Genomic DNA, 13,955 nt, shown 5'->3' with positions numbered 1-13,955 from the left:
AGAAGCTAAGTATCAACAGATAGAGACACCCTTCCAACTGAATAAACTTCCAAAGCAGCATAATGAGCCAGGAGCAATCTGGGAAAACCCACTCCATGTGCACAAATCCTGTCTCTTTGGGGGAAACAATAGTTGTCCACCATAGTAGAATTCCCTTGGTCAATCAGCATGCCCGGGGAGAGTGCATTTGCTCTCACAGAGCCATCAATACACTGCAAGAGATTTTCAGACAGAAAAAGAAACAAAAGCACAGCATCCAAATACACAGAACATCCATAAGAATCGGGTTTTCTGACTTTATTTTGCAGCCATGAATTCCCAGGACTATCGAAGCCAGAACTCAAGCCTTAAAATCATGACTTTCCGGCCTACCATGGAAGAATTTAAGGATTTCAACAAATACATTGCTTACATGGAATCCCAAGGTGCCCACCGTGCAGGCCTGGCTAAGATAATCCCACCCAAACAGTGGACAGCCAGAGAGAACTATGACGATGTGGATGACATCCTCATAGCCAGTCCTGTGCAGCAGGTAACTACTGGGCAAACAGGTGTCTTTTTGCAATACCATAAAAAGAAGAAATCCATGACCATGGAGGAGTATCGCCACTTGGCCAACACTGACAGATACCGCACTCCCACACACCGGGATGTTGACGATTTGGAGCGGACCTATTGGAAGAGCCGCATGTACAATTCTCCCATTTATGGGGCTGGAGTATGTGGCTCCTTATTTGGTGAAAACACTGAGCATTGGAACCTCAGACACCTGGGGACGATCCAGGATCTGCTGGAGCAGGAGTGTGGAGTTGTCATCAAAGGCGTCAACACCCCCTACCTGTACTTTAGCCTGTGGCAGACCACCTTCACTTGGCACACGGAGGACATGGACCTGTACAGCATCAACTACCTGCACTTCGGGGAGCCCAAAACGTGGTATGCGGTGCCCCCTGAGCATGGAGCCCGGCTGGAGAGACTGGCCAGGGAGCTTTTCCCTGGCAGTTCCAGTGGCTGCGCGAACTTCCTGCGGCACAAGGTGGCCCTCATCTCACCCAGAGTCCTCAGGGAGAACGGCATTCCTGTTGGTCGGATCACCCAGGGAGCAGGCGAGTTCATGGTCACATTCCCCTATGGATACCACGCTGGCTTCAATCACGGTTTCAACTGTGCGGAATCCATCAACTTTGCCACCCTGCGCTGGGTTAATTACGGTAAAGCTGCTTCTCAGTGCAGCTGTGGGGAAGCCAGGGTCACATTTCCCATGGACGCCTTCGTGCGCATTCTGCAACCCAAGCGCTATGAGCTGTGGAAACACGGCAGGGACCGCACCTCCTTGGACCACGTGGAACCCACAGCACTGACCAGCCCGGAGTGGACGGCCTGGAAGGGAGCCAGGACTCGTGCAATGGTCAAGGGGCGTCTGCGGTCCTTTAAGCCACGCAGGGCCAGGCGTCGCTCTCTGACTCTGGCAGCAGACAGTGGGCTTGGGGGCTGTGCACTGGTATGTCCTCGTCCCACAACCCACTCCTGGGCAGACAGCTCTACTGTACAGCCTGAGGACCCTACCTGCATGGGTTGCAGTCCTACAGGATCCAGTGTCTCCCTACTTCCCACCTCAGTTCCATCTGCCCAGTATCTCCAGGCTTCACCAAAGGGTACTCGCACTAGGCGTCCTCGGGACTCCGATGCCCACCAGCAGTCTGTCAAGTCCAGGGCCAAGAGCCACACAGCAAGCACATTTGTACACCTGCCCACACAGGCATTGCATGAGAATCAACAATCAACAGATGACTCTGGCCCTCGGAGATTTGAGATCCAGCATGCTGTTAAAGCTTCTGGGTGCTGCTGTGACCCTGATCTTCAGCCCTTGGGACCCCCACTGAATCCTGATTCTCTGATGCACCCTGGCCCCTGCCTGAAGTCACTGGACAACATCTCAGTGAATCTCCCGGACATGCTTGTGCTGAGTCCTCCTACTGAGTCTTTGACTTCTAAAACATTCTCCAGCTATGCCTCTGTGCACAGTATGGCACCTCTGGACCCCCTTGGTGCTATTGCTATGGACCCCCTTAAACTTCTATAGTCCTGCCCTCAGATGAGGTTCTGCAAATCTACTTACATAGATCCTTGGAGACAGACTCGATGGAACTTCACTTCCTAAATCCTGAAAGGTTGTCACCAGCAAAGATCTTCTTGTTGTGAGTTTAGCTAAACTGTAGTTTTTGTCAAATGTGATTGTCCCTTGGACTATCTCTCACCTTCAGGAAACAAAGACACACCCAGCCAATCTTCAACATGGGAATTGTAATCTGTGGTGATTTAATTGTAATTGTAATTGTAATCTGTGGTGATCCTTGACCTCTCAGTGCCATGTTGATAGGTTGCCTAATACTTGCTCAGACTATGGACTCCACTAAAATGTGTTCTAAGGACTCACAGACCAACTGGATATATGTGTGTCCCTTGATTCTTCCTAGGCTTGGGAGTTGTCCTTGAAAAGAACTCCCTGCGCAGAAATCATTAAACCCATTGCTTTCCAGCGTGTCTCTCCACGTGGCAATCTCAGTGATCAAGACCCACTGTTTCAAAGTTGGACTTGGGGCTAATATTTAAGGAGGCCCATTGCCAAGTCTTTCTTTGATAATGCAGGAGGTGGGTTCAAACTGCTAACCTAGTCCTCACAAAAATTGGAGCCAACATTGGACGATGCTCAGACTCTGAGGTTCAATCCATCTGCACTTCCGAAGCGCTGACCCAGTCTTCTACCGGTGGTCACAACTGTACCTTCTAATGAAATTCAAGCCTTTAACACACTCCAATAATTCTGACGTGGCCACCCTTCAACACACCAACCAAGCAATTGCTTACGTAGAAACTGCACCTTTGAATGAATGATGTCTGTTGCTGTTTGGGGATCAAGGATACCTATTTGTGATTATTAATTTCATTGTTCTTAGTGTGTATCTGAAAGGAAATAAAATACCTTAAAACGCATTCTGAAAGTTTGACTATGAGAGGTATGTGAAAAACAAAGTGACTCATCACATAGCCAGAGAGAAAGAAGTAGCTAGGTCCCAATGAATTCACCAAACAGTCTGTCCTTGTACCCAGAGTAGTCCATGAGGGAATGGAAGAAAATTGTACAACAAAACACCACCACAGCAAAACAAAAAGTCAAATGATGGGGAGAGCTACTGCCCAGAGTTCCCATCTAATCATTGAGCTGAAATTACTCCTGGAGTCACCTTTTCATGAAATCACACATTGGCATTGACTTGGGACTCCATTTCCCAGAAACTCTTGATACCCCTGTTGGTATTGTCTCTTCAACTCATGTATTTAAAAGCCTGTTTTCAGGTCTGCAGCCAGAAAAAATAAGCATCAGAGAGCCTGTCATGGAAGGTAGTGTGGCAAATTTTCTCTCTTTCTTGAAAGACTCTTAAAATTTTTTTTCTCTACAGGAACCCATCCCCTGCCCCCACCCAATTGCTTAATCAAAAGAGGTAACAGAAAACTCACTTTAGAAACTCCACAAATTTCTTATTCATCAGCTCTAACCATTACTCTGAGTGATTATAAAAGGAGAAAAAGTAAAACTGAAACAGATATGGATTAGTTTTTATTTAATTTGTTTCAAACAAACACCAGTTTTAGGCCCAAGTATTTATAATTTACCATAGTCAAAGCTGCATGGAACTATGAGACATAGAAGAAATTCAGATATGTTTGTATTGCATTTAGAACAAACACTTATCCTTTGAAAGATCTAGATTTTAGATTGACCAATACACCCCAAAACTGTTTATTGTGCCCTCCACCTGCATTGCTGACACCGCTCTCAGGAAACTATTTTAGTCAGGCTTCCTTCAAGATGTTTGTGGTTTTCTGCTACAGTATCCCTGGGGAATAAACATCATCCTCTGAAATTAGTAAGGTTAGTACAGAAAAGAAAGAGACACAGGATAAATAAAATACTATTTAAACATGAAACAAAACTTTAAAAATGTATAATTAGCCATGATACTTAAAGCAGCCTGGTACAATGGTATATATGAATACCAAAGGATTAGAATTGAGAACCTAGAAATACAACCAAGTACCTATAGACACCTAATTTTTTTTTGACACCTAATCTTTCACAAAGGACTAAAACCCATTAAGTGGAGAGCAGGTACCCATTTCAACAAATGGTGTTGGAAAAACTGGATTTCCATCTGCAAAAGAATGGAACAAGGTCCATACCTCACATCATACGCAAAAATGAACTCAATATAGATCCAACACCTACATACTAATCCTCGACCACACAACCAAACAATGAAATTTAAGGACAAACTTGAGGGTATTTAAGCAAGGTATAAACACACCTATAGAAGCAGACATTCCTATTGGCTCTATTTCTTCCCGCTGCAGCATCCAATCCCTCTCATACCTTCCTCCAGTACCAGATGGGCCTAAGAGGATTTTATCCCCCATGCCTGAATTAAAAATGTTTTCCATAAACCTGAATTTTTGGCTATCTTAATTGGATCATGAAGTTTCACATAGACAGCTTTCAATGTATAGAAAATAACCATGTCGCCCATGTGGCTCTTTTGAATTTTATTATAAAACAAAAGGGGGAATTGTGGGAAACAGAAAGATGTCTCCCAAGCCTCCCACAAATATATGTTAGACTTAGGACACTGCTTGCAGCTAATGGTAAATGATTGGCCAGGTACCTCCCTGAAGGCAGTCAGTTGCCAGACTACTGTCTGGTCCCACCACAAGTAGAACCCACTCCCTGCTGTTAAGGACAGTGGGCTACTTCTCCCTAAAGGCTTGTGGCCATCAGTTTAGTCCCTTCATGGCGGGTTTACAACCTGCTCATAATGGTTTCTATAGTGATCCAGAGAACAGATCAAACCAGATCAGCAACATCCAAAGTTAGTCTGCCATGCTGAATCTAGGATCTGCCCACATTGTCGCATGTATATTCCTAGTCCCTCCTCTTCCTATTGCGTGGATACCCCTAAAACACCCCCATCCCATTACTCTATTACCTATAGCACAACCCTTTCCTGTGACATATGTCTTCACCTGTAATTAGGGGGTTCACATGTCCCAAGAGAATATAAAAGCCTTGGTAGCAATAAATATTGCGTTCTCTCCACATGGATCGCCAGCTGAGGCTGAGGTGAGCATGTGAGCATGCCACCATGAAATGTGTCTGACTCCATTATTTCAATCTCTGTTCTATCTCTCATGCTCTCTATAACTTTACTATAATCTTTACTTATTATCACTGTACAGTTGCGCCTACTGGACCCGTGATGATGTGTTAGGGGCTGGTTTCCCTCACAAAGCAGGAAACTGGCTAAGGCAATTGCACTCTGGTCCAACCATCACAAAGCAACAGACCAGAGAACTATAAAGGCAAGGTTCACAGAGCCATTTATCTCTCAGCCTTTCATTAATGCTACATGTGTTTATTGGCCAGGTTGTCACAATGAAATTTAACTATATCAAGGGTTACACAGAAATCAGTTACATTCCAATCACTTTAGCATTAATTGATATGTCCAAAATCTTGACCCTTTAGTCTGTTGTAATAGTCCAGTCACTAGTGTATAAAATGCTCAGTGATAATAGCATCCCAGATTGTCCCTTAGACAGCATCAGCAATGGTAGAAGTGTCTCAGTAGGCAGCAATTGCTATTCTCACGAGTCTGTGAGGCGTTGATGCTTTGGGTAACTAGTAACAGGACAGAGGTCTTTGGACTGCTTGGGCTGTCTCAGGTCACATCATCAACTGCCTTTCTTCTGGGCCTTGCTGGCTGAAGAGAAATCCATCTATCTCCTTTGCTTCTGAAAAGGTAAACAAATAGCCCCTCCTTTTGGGCAATTAACAGTGTGGAAACAGAATCGTGGTTAAGATTTGGTGTTTTCCTCCTTCAATGCATGAATATTTCCTTCTATCAAATTGGCGTTCTATGCTGCTCACCCTCCCAACACAACCGCTGAAGACAAAGTGGGTGAACAAGCAAATGTGGTGAAGAAAGCTGATGGTGCCCGGCAATCAAAAGATATAGCATCTGGGGTGTTAAAGGCTTGAAGATAAACAAGTGGCCATCTAGCTCAGAAGCAACAAAGCCCACAACAAAGGCTGGTGGAAGAACACACCAGCCGGTGTGATCACGAGGTTCTGAAGGGATCAGTTATCAGGCATCAAAGAACAAAAAATCATATCATTGCCACACACAGCCATCTAGCTCAGAAGCAACAAAGCCCCCATGGAAGAAGCACACCAGCCTGTGCAATCACGAGGTGTTGAAGAGATCAGGTATAAGGCAACACCAAAAAAAATACCATAGTGAATGAAGGGGGAAGTGCACAGTGGAGACCCAAAGCCCATTTGTCAGCCACTGGAGATCCCCTCACAGAGGGGTCTAGGGGAGAAGATGAGTCGGTCAGTGTGTGATGTAGTACCGATGAAGAATACAGCTTTCCCCCAGATCCTGGATGCTTCCTCCCCCCAACTACCATGATCCGAATTCTACCTTACAAGACTGGGTAGAGCAGAGGTTGTACACTGGTGCATATAGGAGCTGGAGGTACAGGGAATCCAGGGTGGATGATACCTTCAGGACCATGGGTGTGAGGGGTGATACTGGGAGAGTAGAGGGTGAGTGGGTTGGTAAGGGGGAACGGAATACAAGGATCTACATGTGACGTCCTCCCTGGGGGATGGACAACAGAGAAGGGGGTGAAGGGAGATGCCAGATAGGACAAGATATGACAAAATAATAATCTATAAATTATCAAGGGCTCATCAGGGAGGGTGGAGCGGGGAGGGAGGGCAAAAAAAAAAAAGAGGACCTGATGCAAAGGGCTTAAGTGGAGAGCAAATGCTTTGAAAATGATTAGGGCAAAAAATGTACAGATGTGCTTAATACAATTAATGTATGTATATGTATGGATTGTGATAAGAGTTGTAAGAGCCCCTAATAAAATGTTTAAAAAGAAACAAGGGCAAATGGAAAGGCAAACACAGGGAAGATGCAGTTACATTGTGTGGAATGCAATCAATGTCACAAATCAAAGTATGTATGAATTCTCCAGCATAAAACCAGTCTGCTTTGGTAACTTTTATCCAACTTACAAAAAAAGTTAAAGAAAAAAATTCATTATGTTTCTATATACCATCAATAAATTATTTGAAAACCAAAAAAAAAAAAAAACCTTGGGTGCTTTCTTCATATTTTCTTTGTCCTTCATCTTTCTCCAAATGTTTTTTGCGTCCTTTTTACTACTGTTATGAACAGTGCGAATGACCCTGTGAAAGGGTCATTCAACGCGCCCCCCTCCAAGGGGTTCGCGACCCACAGGTTGAGAACTGCTTTTCTAAGGGGAGTCCATCAGCTTTCTTCTGCAAAAATATAAACGAATCGTCCTTCCTACACGTGATTAGTGGACTGGGATCCCAAAGGGGATTTCCATTTTGCTGGGACTTCTTATGATCAGCTAATTTCTATAGAGGTGAATATGTGTCTATCTGCCCTAATTTTGTTACAAGCTTTAAGTAAGGAGAAAATTGTTTTAGTTAAAATGACTAAATGAAATTTATTAGACATAGAATTTCCTTTCATCTCTTCCATCTGTGTTAACAATGGAGACTCTAAGACATTGTAACCAATCTCAGGGAACTTGCCAGGTTCCAAACCAGTGAAACTTTAAAAAATCATTTTATTGGGAGCTCATACAACTCTTATCACAATCCACACATACGTCAATTGTGTAAAGCACATTTGTACATTTGTTGCCCTCATCATGTTATGTAAACTTCAGCTGTTAGCTCTCAGCAAATCAAGAGCGCTCACTAGTTGTAGTGAGAACTTCTTAAACACAGGATAATTTTAAAGACTGATAAAATCTTAATAAATTTGCACAGCTGTTTTTGAACTAAGTTACCAAACAGACGTGTTTCCTTTAAGTTTCTCAGTAAGATTACAGGCTCAATTAAGATGTATAGACCTTCAGGAGTTTTACATCGTAGGATTTTACAATCTTGCAATATTCTGTCTTGATTAAGTTCGCTCATTCCATGTTGGATTTAGGTGGGGTTAGTAGGTGGGTCTTAGACCCTCAGGAATGCCCTAAGGAAGAGACCCCATATCCCGAATTGGAAAAAAAAAAAAAAAAACATTTTCCTCCAATTTCTAATTCCATGTGAGGGTGCTGTTGTTTCCCCACAACAGCATTCCAAAAGACCCCTTGATCCATAGGGTGGTCAGACTTCTCAGATGCTTTTTCCTGATAGGTATACACTTTAACTCTATTATTATTTATTAACCATGGTATATCAGATTTTGTTACTGCCCTAATTTCTTCTTCATAATCCTGATCAATACTTTCAGTAACAATCTGAACTCTATGAGAATTTAGGTTGGACCTTCCTAACAAACATCCTATAGTTCTCTTATGTAGTGGACCCCAAGTACTGCTCTTAATAATTTCTGGTTTAATTACATTTTTGGCTTCTCCCCACACCTTTGAATAACTTCAGTATCAATGTGAACTACATCTTAATGAAGAGAAAGCCCAAATCCTTACCATGGGATCAATAGAAAATACCACAAAAAGTGGAGATAAGATTGAAGCTGTCAAGGATTTCACCTGCTCACGATCTACAATCAGTGGTCATAGAAGAAATAGACATATGATGCATTTCATTGGACAAATCTTATGAACATGATCTCTCCAAAGGTTAAAAATAATGTCTCTTTGATGACTAATATGTACTAGGCCCAAGTTATTTTACTTTCAACTATCTCATATGCCCCTGAATGTTGGACAACGAATGAGAAAGTTTAAAGGAGAAATTATGTATTTGAATTATAGTGCTGGTGAATAATTTGATAGTGTGGTAGAGGGTCAATTACATCTTGGAAATGTACAGTTATAATGCTTCTTATAATGGAAATATGAGTATTTCATCTTAAGCATGTTGGACATCAGAAAGAGCAATCCTTGGAAAAAGACATCATGCTTGATAAAGTATAAGGTCACTAAGAACAAACAAACAAACAAAAGGATGAACTTCGACAAGATAGAACATCATAGTAACTGCAACAAAGAACTCAACTGGGCAAATGTGAGGATGAAGCAAGACTCATATGTGTTTCATTCTGTTTTATCTAATGTGGCTGCTTGTCTCAATAATTTGAAAGGACTGACCTAGCAAAATGTGATGCCTATTACAAGCATTTTGCTCAATTGTGAGCTAATGAAAGCATTACTTTTACAGATGGGAACCTGAAAAGGATACCATCTGATACCAATTTTATTTAATAGTGTGCTGAAAGTGTTAGCTGCAGCTATCAATCAACAAATAAAATTAAGGCATCCAAAATGGCATCAAAGAAGTTAAGCTCTATAATTGCTGCTGATATCACTTGAAATATTAAAAGCCCCAAAGGACCTATGAGAAACATATTGCATCTAATTGAAAGGTTCAGCAATCTCATGTGTAGAAGTCAATGTAGAAAAAGAGTTTGAATCCTGTGTACTAGTATAGAAAGCTCTGAAAAGGGAATCAAGAAAATAATACCATTTACAACAGCCAGTAGGAAAATGAAGCACCACAGTCACCCCATGATGAGTGCTCTTTGGTCTCAGTGGTTTAGGTGCAACCTATATGGCAATGTCCTTGCTTGATGTTGTGCCAGGGGAGATGGCTTCAGCTTTCAACACTAAAGGGCACTTGTATGTGCACACAATTCACATTCATTAATGTACTTCTGGTCTGCAACAGGTACAACTAATAGGAAACCTAGTTAACATTAAAGAGCCACACATGGGGAAAGCAGAGCTGCACATCTGAAATGTGGTCTGGAGCCTGATGCTTAATGGTGGGTGTATCTCACCAAGCCGGCTAGCAGCTAGTCATGACTGATGCAGATGTATCCACTTACAAACGACTTCATAGATGAGATCTGACAAAACAAAGTCTGAAGAACTAATACTGACCATTCAAGGGGGTCAATTATCTGTGTCTGTCATGAGATGTAATGATTTCTCACTGTGTGTGTGTGGGGGGGGGGGTCTTACTCACTTTACTATATCCTCCTCACTATTATGCTTTATGGAATGAATGGTTTTTCATTAATAGTCAGCTATATCTTCCACAACCTTACATTTTCTTATTCATTTAAAATAATTTGAACAAAAACGTCATTTTAATGGGTTTACGTTTTGCTCATTTCCTCTCCTCACATAAAAACCAGTCCACAAAACAAAAAGTAAGAAAAATTTAAATATTTTAAAAATATGTAAACTCTTCAAAAACCATACAAAGCCAAGCAATACAATCTTTAAAATATAGGAAATATTTTATTTATCACCACATTATTTGATATTATTCCCCAAATAAATTAAATTCGTTTGGAAGATATATTAAAGATGCATTAATAAGATTAACAGAAGTTGTAAGTTGTAATTTCAAAATATAATAACAGTGCTGTAAAAAAAAAAAGAAAGAGAGCCCATAAATCAGGATATATCACTACAAACTCAGAAAAACTTCAATTGTATAGTACACATTTTCAAAGAAAATACGTCCTATTGTAAATGGTCCTAAAACAACTCAAGTGATTAAAGCTCATGATTAAGGCTTGTGAGAACCAACTAACCTTTGGATGTTCTTCATTTAAAGGCCAGGACAATGGTTTACCAGTTTTCAGCTACAAGAACAAAGTATAAGTGTTGATATACTGTAGATCACAGTTTCGTGATGCTGGGCTAAGAGGCACCCCTATAATATCCATTCACATGGAGATTACCTCGACTCTCTCTAACATACCCACCCAGGGCCCACTCAGGACTCCTACCACTCCAGTTCCACTTAGGACCCCTGCTCTGTCTCTCTTGACCTGTCTCCTCCTCCTCTGACGCGCTCCTTATTCTGCAATGTGAGCCATGGGTGCACTGATCCTGGGATTCACTGCACGCACCCAAACAGAGAGCTGAGGTGAATTAGCATATCGAAATGCCATTCAAAATCTAAAAATGGGTACATTAAGAGAGGCACAGCAGCGATCTTATCTGGATCAGAAGCCTCTGAACCCCTGTATTTGACCAAATACATCAATTAAAATGTGGTAGATTTCTAGAGGCTGAGTATTGATTCCCGTGACAGGGGGAAACTACTGGGATCACTCATTACTGGAGCTCCACATTCTATGGGCTTTGAGTTTAAACCCCTCTGGGTTCTCAAGGGAGCATTCAAAACAAGCCCTCGGGTTTCTGCCACTGGAGAGGAGGGCCATTCTCAATTCAAAAGTTTTCTCACCAGAGGAAGGTCCATTTCATTGACATTTCATAGTTGGTGGTGAAATGTTTCCACTATCTGCCACACACCTCATTTCCTACCCATGACACCTAAGGGTGGGGGGCCATACTCAGCAGGTATAAACATTTCAAAGGTAAAGAAAGGGGAGACTGCACTAAAGAAACCAAACACGAATGGGGGAAATATAAACCACAGCACAGGCCTGAAGGTCAGAGCCCCACCACCAGGTCCTAAGCAACTTTCAGGCTCAATCAGAAGATCACACAGAGCACTCCATACACTCACTTCATCACCATCCAGGTGCCCAGCATAATGACCGCGGGTTACAATTTACAAAGTCAACTGTGTTCTCCTCTGAGGAGGAAAAACAAACGAGATGCAACAAACATTCCTACTGTCTCACTCCTGCCAGATTTGTCAAGATCCTCACCACACTTAGCTCTGAGAATAGGGTGATAAATGTTTCCACCTTGAGGGAATAGATCAAATTTTCATTGATCAGAATATGTCATTCTCACTTGAACATTATTTTCAGTGGTTATTATTTAGTCTATGAAATTGTGACACCTCAATTAACACATAAGCCTTATTTTTTTAAAAAATTTTGGGCGCTCTTACAGTTCTTATCACCATCCATACATACATATATCCATTGTGTCAGACACATCTGTACATCTGTTGTGATTATTTTTTCCAAAACATTTTCTTTCTACTGGAGCCCCTGGCATCAGCTCCTCATTCCCTCCTACCCCCTTGAACCCTTAAGAATTTAGAAATTATTGTTTTATTCATGTCTTACACTGAACGCTCTCTCAATTCACCCAGTTTTCTGCTGTCCGTCACCCTGGGAGAGGGGCCATGCATCGACCTTTGCATCCCCATTAATCCCCACCCCCTACCCTTACCCTCCTAGTATCACTGCTCCCTTTTTCGGTCCTGAAGGATTTCTCTGCTCTGATTCCCTATGTTGTGAGTTCTTATCTGTACCAGTATACAAGTTCTGGTCTAGCCAGATTTTTAAGATAAAATTGGGGTCATGAAAGTGGGGGAAGGTGGGATGTGGAGGAAGAATTAATGAAAACCAGAGGAAGGTTGTTTGTTTTGTCAGTGCTATACTGCACATTAGCCTTATTGAAGGTTTCCAAATTTTATTTTATATTGAAAAATAGACTATTCTTTTCAGTCTCAAAAACAATCAATATTCTGTAAAAATTTCTGTACATTTTCCGACAGCAGTATGGACACATGGTGCTGGGAATGGAGTGCTGTATGAAACAGAATCGTTCTTCATAGAAGAGGAGACCGTGGGACAAAATGCTCTGCAGAGCACATTGAAATCTGCAAACAGAGTATGAAGACTAAGCCAAATGCAGTAGTGAACAAATATAAATAGTAATTCATGAATTTCAAGCGCATTATGAAAGTAATGCCTGAAGCCAAATGGCCCAGTAAAATCTGTCAAGTTTTAAAGACAAAATGACAATTATTTATGATACATAAATAGTATCAGAGAGAGCAAACTTATTGTTATCCAAAAAGGTTGACTAGGACTAGAGTTCAGAATCCAGAACACCAGGAAGGAGACACGAGGGTGATTTATTTTACGGAGAATCCAGACTGCATCGTACTTGAGAGTGACTGAGAATCGTCCTTGCTACAAGGCCCGACTCTTCTGGAAACATCTAGACATAATTGTGAGTGACTTATATTCAGGTAATAATACATACTGGAACTGCCCCGATAGGGTTCCCTAGACTGTGACCTTTGTGGACCCAGATTGTTAGATTTTGTGTTTGCCCAGGGACAAGCTGGTGGGTGATAACTGCTCATTCTTCAAATAGCATGCACGGTCTTGAACATGTGGCACCCGGGATTGCTATGTCATGGACTACAAATGTAGGGAGAAACCCAAGTTAAAAAATAATTGATATATTAGTATTAGTGTGTTAACAAATATACTATAAATTGTATCATAAATCTTGCACAGAAAAAGGTTACATAATTAAAACACGATGTAGGAAATTATATAGGGACCAGAATAATGAGGGGAAAATAGCACAAATACTGACAATAATATTAAATATGATTAAACAAAATACAGAGTAAAACAAAGTAATGAAGATAAGGAAGCAAATTAAGATACACATTGAGAAACTCAGTTACCATTACCCAATGGTACCAAGGGAATTGCATCTCATAGGACAGAGGAGAACGGCTCCTTCGGGTTTCAGACGCTGAAAATTTGGGGGGAGCAAACAGCCTCATCTTTCTCCCTTGGAGTGAATGGTGGTTTCAAACTCCTGAGCTTCCATTTAGAAGCCCAATGTAAAATCCATCATGCCACCAGGGATAGTGAATTTGCATATAGTGTTTATTTGTACATAGTCTTTATTATTTATTTCTTACACTTTATTTTCCTGGTTTTTGATAGCCATATAATTGTACCTCAATTTGGGCTGATATATTTATTGAATTAAAATTGCTAAATAATTTTAACACTTTCTTAACTTAGAAAACGTTGTACTATATTATTATTTTAGGTAATTGCATTTGGATAAACAAAATTAATTTCAATTTCTGCACCTCATTCCACCAGATATGTTGTTAATAGCCTTTGATTCCAGAC

General features: G+C 41.4%; 1 protein-coding gene across 1 annotated transcript; it reads left to right on the top strand.

The window, feature by feature from the left end:
• Positions 1 to 310: 310 nt before the first annotated feature.
• On the top strand, positions 311 to 2,083 carry LOC142427558 (lysine-specific demethylase 4D-like). The gene has a single exon (XM_075532777.1). The coding sequence runs from the start codon at positions 311 to 313 to the stop codon at positions 2,081 to 2,083; it is 1,773 nt and encodes a 590-aa protein (XP_075388892.1).
• The last annotated feature ends 11,872 nt before the right edge of the window (positions 2,084 to 13,955 follow it).

Source organism: Tenrec ecaudatus, chromosome 15, assembly GCF_050624435.1.
Source record: "Tenrec ecaudatus isolate mTenEca1 chromosome 15, mTenEca1.hap1, whole genome shotgun sequence".
NCBI classification, from domain to species: domain Eukaryota; kingdom Metazoa; phylum Chordata; class Mammalia; order Afrosoricida; family Tenrecidae; genus Tenrec; species Tenrec ecaudatus.
The sequence above is the reverse complement of the archived record's forward strand: the minus strand, read 5'-3'. Positions and strand labels throughout refer to the sequence as shown.

Bases quoted from the DNA above. Each gene is read 5' to 3' on its own strand.
- LOC142427558 (XM_075532777.1), top strand. From the start codon at position 311: ATGAATTCCCAGGACTATCGAAGCCAGAACTCAAGCCTTAAAATCATG.